At 47.4% G+C, this 15,518-nt stretch overlaps 1 protein-coding gene across 2 annotated transcripts in view; it reads left to right on the top strand.

Annotated features, from left to right (window-relative positions):
• Positions 1–15,518, top strand: part of BCKDHA (branched chain keto acid dehydrogenase E1 subunit alpha) — a 168,521-nt gene that overhangs the window by 109,797 nt on the left and 43,206 nt on the right. For both annotated transcript variants that reach the window (XM_078661062.1, XM_078661063.1), the window contains one exon: positions 3,237–3,408. In XM_078661062.1, coding sequence (XP_078517188.1) covers positions 3,237–3,408 — 172 coding nt within the window. The remainder of the gene's footprint in view (positions 1–3,236; positions 3,409–15,518) is intronic.

Below are 15,518 nucleotides of genomic sequence, written 5' to 3' on the forward strand. Positions count from 1 at the left end.
GCACTCCCGTGTATATTCATTCAGCACACACCCACAAAAGCGCAGACACACACTTGTTTTCCTCACCTCCAGGAATCCTGGCTGTGAGGCGATGGGTCTCCCCCATCAAATCTACCCGAATTTTTTGTTTTTTGATCTCCTGGTATTTGACCTTTTTACTGTGGGTGAGCCTTGCAACTGGTGACTCAAGGTAAATGAACTACTAGTTTACTGTCCTTGTCTACTTTTTAAGAAAAGGCAGCTGCAATACAGCAAGAGTAAAGGGCGCTTTCCTGGTTACACATGAATATGTGTGCACACTTGAGGGCTGCACACGTGAAATCCTGTTGTGCACAACCCAGCAACTGCACACAGGTAGTCTGGCACAGACGGGACTCTGCAGGATTGGATATTGATCTGGGTAGGCCTCATAATGTTAGTTCACACTGATAGGGAAAGTCAGTGTTGTTTACTGGCTTGTCTGAAGTGACACTCTATTATACACTTATGCAGAAGACAGCCTTAGAGTGCAGTTTTGCTTCCCTTTGTCCTACAGGGACCAGTGACATATTGTAATGGGGCGGAACCTGTATGCCAAACCTAGATGAGAATTCCAAGACGATATCTGTGCACCTTATGGGCCAGACAGAATTGTCCTATTATTCTGCACCCAGCTCAGGATCAGAGCCCAGGCCTTGTAACCCTTCTACTCAAGTTAATTAGTATTAAATCTTTTTATTTATTGCAAGAAAATATCACAACAGGAACAACGGCTCATGCTGTAAGTGACACGGATCTCCCATGATAATACAGGCAGGTGAAAGGGCCCACGATGCGCCCAGTTCATGTAGTGTAATACACAGCAAGCCGCCTACAACCTAACTGGGTAGTCAAGTTAATTAAATGTATAGCCATCAGCAGGGACAAAACCCTCCCCACACAAATTGAGCAATTAAACAGTGCTTCACTCTGCTCCTGAGGAGGAATGGTGTTGGAATGAATGATCTACAACACTCAATCAGGGGTTACACTGTACCAGGGATGTGCCAGCCCAAGCCCACTGAGCAAAGGAGGGAGCCCAGATCTCTGGAGTCAACACAGTAGGGGCTCCCCTTCGAAGATTTGGTGGGAAAGGCCCTGGTAGTGATTTCAATGAGTAGTGGAGCTGAATCCTCCAGAGGAGATGTGACCAAGGACCCCTGAGTGACGCCATTTCGAATTGTTCCAGCATGCTGTGCAGGAGGGTTGGGGCAGGGGTGGAGATGTGATGTGCCTCCCTCCCCCAGTATAGGCCAAACGTGCCTTGTTTCTATAACCGTCCGCCTGCTTAAAATGTCCGGAACAACGGTGGGAGCTCTCTTGGTTGTGTTTTTCGTTGGACACTTAGACTGAAGGTGGCAGGCATGGACAACTGTAAGGAGGAAACACCTGATACCCATCTGGACTAAGGACTCTGACTAGAGTGGCCCGGGGACCAATGGGGCTGTTCTTAGGACCAGGAAAGTTTGTCCCTTTACACTCCCTTACAACTAATTGGGGGAAGTTTTGGAGTTCTGTGCCAAGGAGGAGAGAAGCACAAGAGGAGAAAGAGAAGAAAGGTTGGCGCAGGGAGCCAGTGGAACCAGCTCCCTGCAAAGGTTGTCACCTTGAAGGCCAGGAGGCCTAGAAAAAGTGCTGCGGGTGGCTAGGACTCTCATCAGGGGCAAAAAGAGCCCAGAAACATGCAAAACAGCCAAAAGGAGCCAGAGATACAGAAGGACAATGGTCAAATAAGCACAATTACGGAGGAGCACATAGAGCTCCACTAGAAGATTGTTGAATACCCCTGGTAGGGCAGGGCCTGGGGGGGTCGCTGCGCGAAATGGGTTACATTTGTAGGAGGTGTGCATGGGGCCCCTTCCCCAGATCTCAGGAGGCCTGGAGACACCAATCTCAAAGCCAGTTTGTGGAAAGGGTGTGGGCCCAGGACCCCAGCTCTAGCCCCCGAAAGCACCAAAGAATGGGGGAGCGAGGACCATGAGTATAGGCAAGTCTCTATTCAAATATGTCAACAATGCCTTACTTAAAGGGTTGTTAATGCTGCCAGTAATCCAAATTACTAAGAGGCTGCTATGTTTTATTAATAATGGTGTGGGCACATGATTGCAATGTTTGGCTATTCTTTGATAAAGGCAGAGGGATTATGGTTACGAAAGTCAGTAATAGAATGAAGTATTTCCATAACATGCGATTCTAGTCTTGAAATTGGACAACATGGACCTAATGGAAACAGACACCCCTTATATTGTTACAAGCTGTATTGTACCTGTAGAGGGTGTACTGTGAATTTCTGGTGTCCTGACAATTTAGGGGTCAAATGTAATGTTGCCAGAGGTATTTCCACCAGATGTATACGTATTGTAAATTACGGCATAGTATTAAGTTGTGTGTGTTAAATGTACTTTTACATATCCAAAGAAAAATCACAGACTGGTCACAGGAGGCATAGTAAGCAAAAGAACGATAGACTAAACCCAGATCTATGACTGGGGGTGAGTGTTTGAAAAGTTTCAGCACACCATCCATCATCTTGTGTTTGCTGTGTTCGTCCTAAGAAGCCAAAGATCTGCCCAGATGTGGGTCTCTTATTGCCAAATCACCTGCATGCTTCTCTTTTCCTGCCATTTCACATGACCAGTGGATAAGTGTGCATCCATGGATGGAATCTATGAATGCGTTTTCAAATTTGTTTGAAGAAAAATATAAAAAATCATTAGATAAGACAATAGGCTCACTGTCGAGATCTGTTGGATATGCCATTACTTTGTTGTTACAACTGTCCCCAGCAAAAACATAGAATAAGGTCACAGCCCAGGGCAAAGTAAGAATATTGGAGCAAGGAACCGCCCCTCTAAAGGGATGCAACATGCTTATATCTGATCAGGGAGCAAATGCAACTATTGAAACATCAACATGGTTTCTCTATTAGACTTATTCTACTCTGCACATTTGACTGGAACAAGTCAACATTCTAATATAGGGTTAAAAGACAATAAATGGTGAGCATCATTTTAAACGTTTCAGTGCCAGGTTGGCTCAACTGGTCCTAGCTATTGAGAAGACCCATCATGTTAATGCAAACTTTCAACATCTCAAAGTCCATTACATCAAGCCACCTTTTCCCTGGTATGTGGCATATTCATAAAAATGCATTAAAAAAATCTGTGTTTGCGAGAAAAATTTGGTTTACGTGCATGTATGTATTTTGTCTTATATAGAATTGGACACCATAGCACAAGTGATGACAGCTCAGCCTACCGCTCTGTGGATGAGGTCAACTACTGGGATAAGCAGGACCACCCAATCGGCCGCATCCGATTCTACATGCTCAACCGGGGCTGGTGGGACGAGGACCAAGAGAAGACCTGGAGGAAAAAATCCAGGAAAATGGTAAGCTCATCCTTCTGTAATTTGTCACAAGTAATATCACTCACAGGAATCACTCTCTGATTTCCTTTCTGCACAGATGACACAATGCAGTAGGTTGTTCACAACTTTTCAGGAAACATTTTACAGTGTCTGGTTTATTTGCAGAAAATATTACATGTTTAAGTAAGAATAGAAATGGTTAGCTTTGCTTATCCACGTATGCTATTAAGTGGTGACTTGCTAAAATTCACTAACTTTGAGATTTGCATAGCAGTTTTACTGTCCTGTCAGTTTAAAACTAACATTGCACGTACGGGCTGCTTCATCATTGGGGCCTAGGGAGACAAACCTAAGCGTGCAATTGATGAATTGGGCTCATCAAACTTTGGGATCCAGGACCAGAAGAGAAGGAATAGGACAGCACCCTAGAACATTGGTGAAAGGGTGCCGGTTTTGACTGCCCCAAGTAACCTTTTCCTTCTTAGTTGCTGTATGCAGCTGAGGCTTCACGTTAAATCAATTCAATCTTTCTTTTTAAGCCTCTGAATGCATCAACCTGGTCTCTGCCAACCAACCCCTATATAAGAAGTGCCATTTCACTAATCCAATGGCCAATGATTACACCATAAAGTATTTTATTTGCTAAGTCACATTTCATAGTGTAGGGTGAAAGTGGAGTTTTTCAGTGCGAGCAGGCTTTATAGATTTTTGTGCATACTGCACTTGCACCTGCTGCAGACATACATGAAATACTGTCTAATTTTGAGGGTTTTTTAAAAGTGTCTTACAATCACAAATATTATGTAAATATTGGATTTCATCTTTATTTGGAGCACATCTTACAATACTGGTATGGCTCAGGTCACCTCTCAAATATCTGCTGTATTTTGTTAGACGCACTGCAATATTGCAGACAGCCATGATGCTGAACCCTCTTTTGAGAAAGAAGTATCTTGGTGACACAAACAAGGCTGAACTACAAAAGTGCAGTACACCTGTCGCTCAGTTATGAAAGTGGAGTCAATTCCATTAAGTCCCTTTTCCACATTTATGATCTAAGTGAAAACACAAAAACACTATCCGCATTACTTGATGTGATCTGTGTGGAATAAAAGTTTCCTAGCTATAGTAACGGAACGTTTCAATTCTATTAAGGACTCGGAGGCGAGGATTATGGTCATCTTTCTTCAGCAGCCATGCCAGTTTAACATTAACAAAATAACAAACTTAATTTCGCATAACCCCTGGGAAATCATGAAGTCACAAAAGAGAAACCATCCACATCCAATCAGGTGTCAGCGCAGAACATAACCCCCCCAATACCCTGTCAGTTGCCCTCTTTCTTCCACAATCAGTCTGCCCGTGGAAGTTGCTCACTCCTGTTTGTCAGTCCATTCCTGCAATTCGAAGAGCACTGATTAACCTGTGAAACCACTCTCTGCTATACAAGTGCCATTAAAATACAGTATAATCTGTGGCAGTGCATGAGGTATGACATCTACTGCATACAAACCAGGAAACACTTTACTGACTCGCATACACAATTTCCATAACCTTGGTGGGTTATCAGTCATGAGAGGGTGGACCAATCCTCGCCTCCGAGTCCTTAATAGAATTTAAACGTTCCATTACCATAGATAGGAAATATTTCATTCTATGTCAGCCCCTGGAGGGGAGGATTATGCTAATTCAAAGCATATCCACCACCAGGGCCGCAATGGTGGAGACTGATTTGAAATAAAACCTATTAAAGGTCGAATCTGAGGACCAGTCCACTGCATTTAGAATATTCTCCAAGCGGCACCTAATGTAAAAGCTTTGGAGGCCAACTCTCAACGGAGTGTGCACCAAAGACCTTAGTGTCAATGCCTGCCTCCTGCATGATCCACCTCACCATCTTGCTATAGTCAGTGAGGAGACAGCCCGGAAAGGCTTCTTTAATGCAATCAACAGCTGCCTCTCCCTGTGAGGGCGCAGCTCCACTGTCATTGCCTCATAGGCTTTGATGCACCGCTCCGCACCATGCACAGCTTGGAGACCTCTGGGAATGCTGGATAGGAAATCACTCCAAACTGAGTCTTATTCAATCTTGAAATATGGGAGGTAACTCCGTCCGGAGTAAAGGACCTCCCTGTAATATCCAGGGCTCTAACAGCTGCTACCCTCCTGCATGAAATCAAGCTCAACAGAATGGTTAGTTTGGCTTATAACTGTTTCAGGGAAAGGTATGGATTGCTTGACCATGTAGACAAGAGGCTGTGAACTTTATTCAAGTCCCAGAGGGTGGAGTACCTAGGCTGTGGGGGCAAAGATAACCTAATGCCCGGGAGCAGATTCCTGTCCAGTAGGTGTTCCCCCACCAGGGAGCCCCCAATCACTCCATGGCCCACAGAGATCGCGGATCTAAAAGTATTTACTGATCTGTAGGCCTTTCCCTCGACTGCTAAAGAGGCTAAGGAGTTCAGGATGTGCACAATGTCGGTCCCCATGGGATCCAGACTCTGCTGCAGACACCAACACACACACCGAGACCAGTCCGAGTGATATTTCTTGACGGTGCTGCTAGCCCAGGCTCGAGAGAGGAGGTCCACAGCATGTCTCAATAGGCTGGAACCTGCCGTTTTGCCCTGTAATCTTTCAGGCTATCAACCAAATGTTGCAGTTCATCACCAGGTGATGAGGGTTCCCTGCTGAATCGCCAAACTGGGTAGGCAGTTTGGAGAAGCTTAAAAAAGTTCCATCAGAAATGGAAACCATGCTTGCAACTGCCATATCTGGGTGATCAACACCACATCCACCTTCTGTCTGCGTACCTGAGTTTTCAGTCGCATGATGAATGAATGAATGAATAATGAATGAAACCTTTATTAAGCGCCTATCTACCCAAGGGCATCCCCGTGCTGAAAGCAGTACATTCAAAGAACTCCGAGCAGCATTAGGAAAAAAGTACGGTTTTAAGCGATTTCCGGAAAGTCAGATGGTTAGCCTCAAGGCGGACATGAAGGGAGAGAGAATTCCATAACCTAGAGGCATTATAGGAAAAAAGACGGCATCCACTTCTTGACTTTCTCATTCTAGGGACTGTGGCCAGATGATTATCCGCGCGTAGGCCCCTGTGCGAACAATAAGGCAGAATAATAGATCGATTAATGGGCGGTCTCTTCCCTGCTAACGTTTTGTGTACAATACACAGAGCCTTAAACTTGATTCTCTCCTGTATAGGAAGCCTGTGGAGAGTAGCGAGAGCAGGCTTTGTCGATTGGCTGTTGAGAATACTCGGGAGCATACATGCTGCACAGTTTTGAACAATCAGTAATTTAGAAATGGTATCGCGTGGAGCTCCTAAGTAGAGGGCATTGGCATAGTCAGCCGAGGAATAATCGGTGCCTGGACCGTAAGTCTTCTGGCTGGAAATGGGTGAAGAGAAAGAACTTTTCGCAGCATCCTGCGGATTCTATTGCAACTAGCTGCTACCTTCCATGCCTGCTCCTTATAGTCAAGAGTGCTGTCAAGCCAAATACCCAGACTCTTAGTCTGGTCCTTGGGAATAGACGCAGGACCGAGGCAGATTGGCCACAATGATCCCACATTAAAAGAAGGAGATTTGCCAAGGAGCATCAGCTCCGTCTTAGACCCATTCAATTTCAAATGTGAGCGCTTCATCTAGATTGCTACCTTCTCCAAGCACAGGTCTAGAGCGGGCGACGTGTTGTCGAGATTGTTGAGAGAAACAAGTTGTGTATCATCGGCATAGGTGACAATCTGGTCTCCAAAAGGCTACACTATCTCTGCCAAAGGGCCCATATAGACATTAAATAGAGTGGGGCTCAGGGAAGACCCCAAGGGGACACCACATCTGAGGAGCATGTGTTCTGAAATAGTGTCTTCTTCAAAAATGATCATTGCGTACAGGGGAAAAGAAATATACCTGCTCCAGGGACCAATCCTGTAGGAACCCATTGGTGGCAACGGCTCCCGGATCCTGTCTCCCAACTGAAGTACTGGGGAAGCTCATGGTCCAGGCGGGGCGCAAATAAGTCGGTCATAAACAGCCCTCCGAGTCCAGAAAGCCCTGAAGCACCACCAGGAATAACGTCCCGAGACTTGCATCTCGAAGGTGGGGAGTGCCAAACCGCCACCTGACTTGCCGATCCAGGTAGGTGTTCTGCCATGACCGAAACATGGTGCTCAGGGCAGTTTTCCAAAAAAATTCTTGGCCAGATCCGAGATGGCCTTGAAACATGTGCCCCCCTAAGTGATTGATATAGCGGGCTGCCGTCACGTTGTCCATCTTCAGAAGCACGCAGGACTGCCTGCGGTCCCTGGTCTAGCACTTCAGCGCAAAGGATCCTGCTATCAGTTCCAGGCAGTTGATGTGTAGGAATTGCTCTGCGGCAGACCACACGCCGTCTGTGGTGATTTGACAGCAATGAGGCCCCCAACCCAAGCTGCTGGCATCTGACTCGATTACAAGATCCAGAAGGAACCCGAAGATGGCCACGCCTCCCTGTGGGAGAGCTACCGCTGGAGCTCCTCCCTGGCCTCGTCCAAGAGCGGAATGCATTAGGAGTATGTAAGGCTGCAACAAAGGTGCAAACGCTTCAAACGCTGCAGGGCTCAGAGTGGAGAGGCAGGGGGAAATGGTCTGATTTGAAGAGGACAACCGGCATACCACTATTGCTAGAGAGGTCCTCTCTTTAGGTAATGTTTTCCGTACCTTGTGTCGAATTTTGGCTATCTTCCTTAACGGGAGGCTCAGGGTGGCCGTCCTCGAGTCGATCATGAACCCCACGAAGGTGGTGGTAAGCGAAGGGATTAAACTCTACTTCGCTTGGTTGACTAAGAAGCGGAAGGACTTCTAGAGATGGACTGCCAGTTGGAGGTGGCTTGATAGGACCCTTGGGCATTCATCCATTAGGAGCATATCCTCTAGGTAGACTATCATCCGTATACTTGACACCCTCAGGAGTTCTATCACCGGTCAGAACCATGGCGAAGCACCAAGGGGGCCGACGACAGGCCAAAGAGTAGAGAGGTGAACTTGGAAGTCTTGCCCCACCACTGGAATTGGAGGAAACTCTGATGTGGGGGGAAAATGGGCACTGTGAGATAATCTTTTTTGAGTTCCAGGCGCACCATCCAGTCGTCAGTTCGGAGAAGATCGCACAGGAGGTGTATGCCATTCATCTTATAGTTGCGGTAAACTAACCACTCGTTTAACTCCCGTAGGTTGATCACTGGGCGCTGACCACCATCCTGCTTTTGAACGAGGAGCAGATTGTTTATAAAGCCTGCAGGATGGGGGTTGGTAGGACAAATTGCCCCTTTGGCCTGTAACTCCTGAATCGAGGCCACCTCTTGCTCTGAGAAAAGGATGGGATGGGGGTATCGTTTTGAAGGGGGACCCGTAGAACTCAATGTGAAACACCTGACAGGTTTGGAGCCACCAAGCCTCTAACGTAAGCGTCCGCCAGTTGTCTGCGAACAATGCCGAGCGATTCCCTCCCCCAACTGAGTACAAGTAAAAGAAAGACTCACCGTGAGTGTTGGAGGCTGCACCTCCACAACCTCAGGGCGCGAGCGCCCTTTGTTGGGGTAGAACCTCCCAAGTGAGAGGAGTCTTGCCACTGTCCACGTTGGGAAGACTGTCCTCTTCTGGAGGAGTACTGGGAACGGCCAGCCGAGCACCCCCTACCATGGCCGGCCCCAGAGAAAACACGCACATTGAAAATGTGCCTAACAGTAGATTGTGCTTTGCCAGCGACTTAAATGTAGGTACAAATTTACTAAGTTCCTTAACAAACGGATTGCTCTACCTTGCTCTACCTGTCCCACTTCTGAGGTGACTAACTCTTCCAGCCTGGGATCGATTTTGACAAGCAGGGACCTGCACATTTCAGTTGAAATGGCGCATTTAACGTAACCAGGAAATATGATGGCCTGCTGGGCCCAGCTAGAGAGCACATAAGGGGAATTAGGGCCCGGAAGTGTTTGCAGACTCCACTATATCAAAAATCTTCACCAGCGGTCTTGTGACATCCAGGTGTTTATCCTGACATGACCACCAAGAGCAGTCAATACCCTTTTTAGGGTCTTTCTTATATTTGGCCAGAACGTGCCCATTTGTGCATCAATATCGGGCGTGAAAGCTGCCTTCTGGTCCACGGCTGGGTGGGGGCATTCCACCCAAAGGCAGTTTTGTACTTCCTGATCAAGAGGTTTCCTCAGTCTACTGGCCATATACTTGGCAACCTTGTCACAGGGCGTCCACTCTGAGGAGCGGGGAATGCATTAAGTACTCAGAGTCTTAGAGGTCTGTAAGAAAGTGGCTCTGTATATACTGGACCAAAGTAAGGTACAGTGTGCACAGAGTCCACAGTCCCCAGAGGTATGGCAGAGGCTAAAGTTAGATATAACCTTACTCTCTAAAGTGGTAGCTTGGTCGAACAGTAAGGCAGTATCAGAGGACAGTGTAAAGCATTTGTTGTAAACACTCAGTCAGCATATGGTCTCACACACTCAAGAACTGAACTCTAGGCCAATGGTTTGTATAAAAAATATATAGTTGTTTTTAGAACCAACAATAGGTATCAAAATATACTTTCTCACAATGAGTTGCTTTAGTTAAATACTTTTCAAATAGGCAATATACTTTTGAGTACAATAGTTATAGTTGTTGCAATAGGCAACACAATTTCAGACACAATATGACCTTGAGCTCAATGGGAATTTCTAGTTAAATGCAATTACTTTATAGATTACTTTTCTAACCACAGGACTGGATCCTAGATTCAGTCCTGGGACATCTCCTGTAAACAGTTGAGTAAAAACTTTTGGTTACAGTTGTGATTTTTAAGGAATATTATTGTATTTTAAAAGTTGACAGAAACTTTTTCACATAGAATCACCAATGTTATCCTATGGGGGAAATTCACTTAGCAGGTAAGTAGTGTTATCTTTACTTTTTCTTACTCAGTGTGGCATCCTGGATCCAGCACTGGTGCATCTCCTGTAAACAATTGAAAGAATGTGTTTGTCATACAGGCGAGATTTAACTAATATTTGCAAGTTTCAAAAATCGAAACTTAGAAACTTTTTCAACAAAAACCAGGCAATGTTATCCTATGGAAGGAAATTCAAGTTACCCGTAAGTACAGTTATAATTACTTGTCAGGGTCAGTGCTGGGCACCAAGATCCAGCACTGGGATCTCCCCTGATAACAGGTGATTATTTTCGTTTTCGTGATTCGGCTGATTTTTAGATGAATATTTTAAATTTTCAAAACTCCACAAGAATTTCCAAGTGAAACCAGTCAATGTTACCCTATGGAAGAAAAGTGAGTTATCGGCTTATGGGCAAGTACTCGACTGGCAGAGTTAAGGTTCTGGGCATAGACTCAGGGGGGTCTCCCAGGGTCAGGTAGGTACAGTTGTTACACCCTCAGCGGCACTGGGGCAGCCGGGTGCAGAGAGAGTTAGGCCCAAGGTTAGCCTATGGGAGGCAGGGGTCCTTTGGTTGGTACCTGCTGGCAAGCAGGCCACGCGAGTGTGGGCGCTGGCCTCCTGGTCACTTGCTCAGGGCAAATGGGGAAGTAGATTAAGACGGAGGTTGCACTCCCAGGGGCACTCGGGCAGCTGGGTGCGGGGTGCTTTTGAGCCGTCGTGCGCTCAATGTTATTCAATGGGAAAGGTGGAAGTTGAACAAAGGCTGCAGGCTCGGGGACGGAGATTCTTCAGGTGCGACCACCACTTCGAGAGGTAAGTTGGGATCTTGGAGGATAGGTAGACACCCAGGAGTTGGGCACAGGGGGCCGTGGGGCGCCGGATGCAGGGGTGTCTTTTGACGTTGGGAAATCTTACCCTCAGCTGGTCGCGGTTGGAGGGGTCCCTTGTTGTGAGACTGCAGGCGTCGTCAGGGTCGCCCAGGAGAGTCCTTGGGCACTGGACTCATGGTCACAATCGCCGGGGGGACGTCCTCGTGGTCTTTGTCCACTCAGGCACACGCCGGGCTCGGCGGGTGCAGAGTGTGCTGGATTCACGGTTCCTGGCTGGCACCAGGGGTGTTGCTTGTTTGAGCAGAACCACTGCTCGTGGGAGTCCCCGTCTTGGTAGAGTCACAAGGCAGTCCGGTCCTCTGGGGTTTTTGAGGTTGCTGACCACTGAAGGCGTGGGGTTTAGCAGGAGCAGGTTTGAGGGTTGACAGGCCTGTAGGGCTGGGGCCAAGTCAGTTGGCTGCTTCTTAGCAGTTGCACAGCAGGTCTTCTTGTTTCTTGATCTTCTTGCTTGTTTCGGGATCTGAGGAAGGAAGGTTCAGGGTGCCCCTAAATACTAAATTTAGGGGCGTTACAGCTAGGGTAAGGGCAGGGACCAATAGGTCCCCTATCCTGCTCCTCTCCTGTGGGAGGGGGGCAGGAGCCTGTCTCTGATTGGGCAGGGCTCCACATCCTCAAGATGGCCGGAGCCCAGAGTTGTGCTTCACCTCGCCTTTCCCACCTGAGGGGTGGGGTTGGCTGAGGCTGGCACACCCCCTTTCCTCACTTAGCGTTTCCCGCCTGCCTTCCCGCTAGAGTGGGGGTCAGAATCGGTGGGGGCCAGTTGCTGAGTACAGCACTTGGCCTGGGGAAGCTCACAAAAGGCGGCATGCCTTTGAAGCTTCCCCTGCCCATCCTGGGGGAGGAGGCTTGGCACCTCCTCCCAGGATGTGCATTGTTTCAGGCCCCCGAGAGTAGCAAGCTCTCGACCCAGGGGTCCAGAACCCTGTCTGGTGGTGGCAGCCTCTGTAGCCACGCAGTCAGGTCACTGAGAGTTGGTTAGGTTTCAGGGGGCATCTCTAAGATGCCCTCTGTGGTGCATTGTTCATTAAATCCCACACTGGCATCAGTGTGGATTTAATGTGCTGAGAAGTTTGTTACCAAACTTGTCAGTCTTCAGTGTAGCCATTATGGTGCTGTGGAGTTCGTAATGTCGACCTCCCAGCACCATATATTCTTAATGGCATCACTGCACTTACAGTACCCAGGAATGGCCCTGGCTACTGTAGGGGCACAGAGATCATGCCCCTGTGCCCACACCACTGGCATAGGGCACCCAGCTAGAGGGGTGACTGATGTATGTCAGGGCAGTGGGTTTGTGGGCATGGCACACAGGGATGTGTGCCATATTGACTCTTTGTTTAGTTCTGTACTTAGGCACTCAGTCTGCAAAGGCAGTGTGTGGGTGCCAGGGCACAGGGCCCCTAAGGGTGGCACAATAAGTGCTGCAGTCCTTAGGGGTCTTCTATGGTCACCATGCCCTGGGTACCTAGGGTGCCATTTACTAGGGGCTGACAGGTGGCCAGAGATGCCAATTGGGTTTTAGTTTCAACACAGTTTTAGGGAAGGAACACAGGCCCTGGGTACCTGGTTGGCAGGAGCCCAGGGCACACTCAGTCAAAGCACATCAGCAGTCAGAAACAAGCACTGGCGTTGCCAATAGGTCTCGCAGTAGGAAAGTTGGAGCTATTGGTTTTGTAAATGACCAAGCCCTTTATGTTTTTAAAATGAAAACAAAAATAAAAGGCATTGTTATTTGCAATTGTAATAGCTCAAACTCTCGTGAATGCGAGACCTATTGCATTGCAAATGCTTGTCTGTATGGGGATTGCTGAGAAATGTACACCGTACGCTGGTTTAGATGTAAAAGAACACACGTGCACCTCCACAGTGGAGCATCTATCCCCAAAGCCAAGATGTATTGTTATGAACGACCTGGCACTTAAACTGTATAAATCTACAAAAGGTGCTTTAAAAAACACCTAAAGAAATATTAGTGCCTGCTTCGTTCATGCACCAAACAGAGGCCTTGAACTAAAGAAGGGTCACCAATACAATGAGGCAGCTGAGCGGCGTGTACAGCCCAGTGTAACTAGACACCCCCAGAGGCGGCGGTGATCGGTTGGGGCACTCAAAGGCATTCTCCTTGGGGAAGTCCTTACAACGTCAATCACCCGGCTGTGAAGACAGCGCAGCTCGGGTAGAATGAGGGAATAAAGGCGCGCGTCTCGGCTCAGAGTGTGACCGGCCGAGGTTCAGGGAGTGTGTGGTGCGTGAGTCACCGGCAGGTCAGGTCGTGCAGGCGGGAGGAGGCAGAAGGCTCACGGGGGTACTGTGGAGACTTCATTTCACTGTGGTGTTTTAGCATCCACGGCCCCTGGTGTGCACATTTGGTGCTGGCAGATAGCGCCCACATAACCGCCCACTTACTTCAAGGAACTCAACTCCTGGGAGAGATATTAGTCAGTGAACGAGGGTGGCGATAGAACTGAAACCTAGATGGCGGAGATAGGACTTCTAGATCAGCATGAGGGGAGAATTTAGTCTGACGTGAACGGAATGCGAGTAAAGGTGAAGACATAGGAAATTTCGGCGAGATAGAAGGGGATTAAACATAACGGAAGAATTGGGTTTAGATGAGTAACCGGGGGTGGGATGGAAGTGGACAAAGAAAAGGATAGAAAAGCACAAGGGAGAGCAAACGATGTGAAAAGAGACGAGGGGGAGCCACGGCAGATGGAAGTGAAGGGACTACAGGAAGAGGAATGGAAGTAAACAGATGGTTGGAGACGGGCTACGGGGGATGAATTGAGATCGGCAAAAAGACAACAAAAACGTAAAATAGACTCTGAGGATGGGGAAAACTGGAGGCAGAGATTCTGACTGAAAGGACACCTATGTGGAAAGACGCCATGGAGTCATAACAGTGACAATAGAAAGAACGCGATGGAGGCCTGACAAGACGGTGTTGGGGGGAAAAGAGGCTTTTAAGCGCTGGAACTGGAAGTCTAAGAGGCAGGAAAGCGATGAATCGGCGAATACCCATCGTGGGTCTAATGCGTTACAGCAGAGATATGAGCAGGAGCCAGGAGGTGTCAAGAGGTGCAGCCAAGCGGGGTGAGAAATGGAGGCGCCAGGACAAATGGAGGAGGAAGGAAGAGGGCAAAGGGCAAGACAGACTCAAACAAGAAGGACTGGGCGAGAAGGGAGGGGGGATGCCAGCAGGGAGAGAGGAGGAAAGGTGGGAGGGAACACGGCCTGGGGGAAGCTGGCTGGGGAGGGGGAGGAGAAATGCAAGTAAGGCTGTGCACGGGGAGAGAGAGGGGAGGTGCTGGAGCTGGGGAACAGATGGCCGTGAAAGTTTATGGCCCAAAAGCGCGTGCCTGTATAAATATAGCCAATAGGTCTCGCTTTTTGGACCCTATAAGTATTTAGTTATGCAGCAGAATATCCTTGGTGCAACAACACCAACTGTTGCATAGCTAAACACTTATAAGGTCCCAAATGCTTGACCTATTGGCTATGCCAATGCTTGTTAATCTTGTTAACTATCCACTCCCAAGCTGCGTGGCACCACATCCAGGTTTGAATCTTTCAGTCTCTTTGCTCTGTTGCGTTTGTAGAAATCTAGCGAGTTCTAAGTAGCCACCTCCCTCTCCTCTTTAAAACTTCACTCATAGTGCACCTCACTTTAATCAAATGGGTGGAATGCTGCTTATTGAGGGCGACCCCTACACAAAGAGAGCCCTGGCACAAAACAAGGAAAAAATACATTGTAAAAGTGTGCTACACAAAAGAAGGGAAGGGGGGGAACAGAAGAAGGTAGATAGATGTGATAGGAAGAAATAGAGAAGAAGGAAGAAAGTAATAGGGGACGAAGAGAAAGAAACACAAGCCAAAGAAATAGGAGTAGGAAACAAAAAAGAATTAAATAAACAGAAAAATAAAGAAACAGATGGAGGGGGAAAAAGGAAGAAGAAACAAGCATTTACAATGCAACGGTTTCGCCTTTGGAAAAGTTAGAGCTATTGGCAATGTAAATGACAATGCCATTTATTTATCTTTTTTCAAAACCAACACATAAATACAAATTTTGACATTTACAATGCCAATAGCTCAAACTTTTCCAAAGGCGAAACCGTTGCATTGTAAATGCTTGTTTCTCCATGTTGTGCCTTATAATGTAAACATAAACTCTTGCAAATTAAAAATATACATAAGAACGGAAAGACACGCTGCCTTTCACATGTCCATAGTTGTAAAAAGAAGTGAACTAAGAAGAGTACTTGACACATAGATTCATAGCCTCAATCGAGAATT

The sequence above is a fragment of the Lissotriton helveticus genome, chromosome 9, assembly GCF_964261635.1.
Source record: "Lissotriton helveticus chromosome 9, aLisHel1.1, whole genome shotgun sequence".
Lineage (NCBI taxonomy): Eukaryota > Metazoa > Chordata > Amphibia > Caudata > Salamandridae > Lissotriton > Lissotriton helveticus.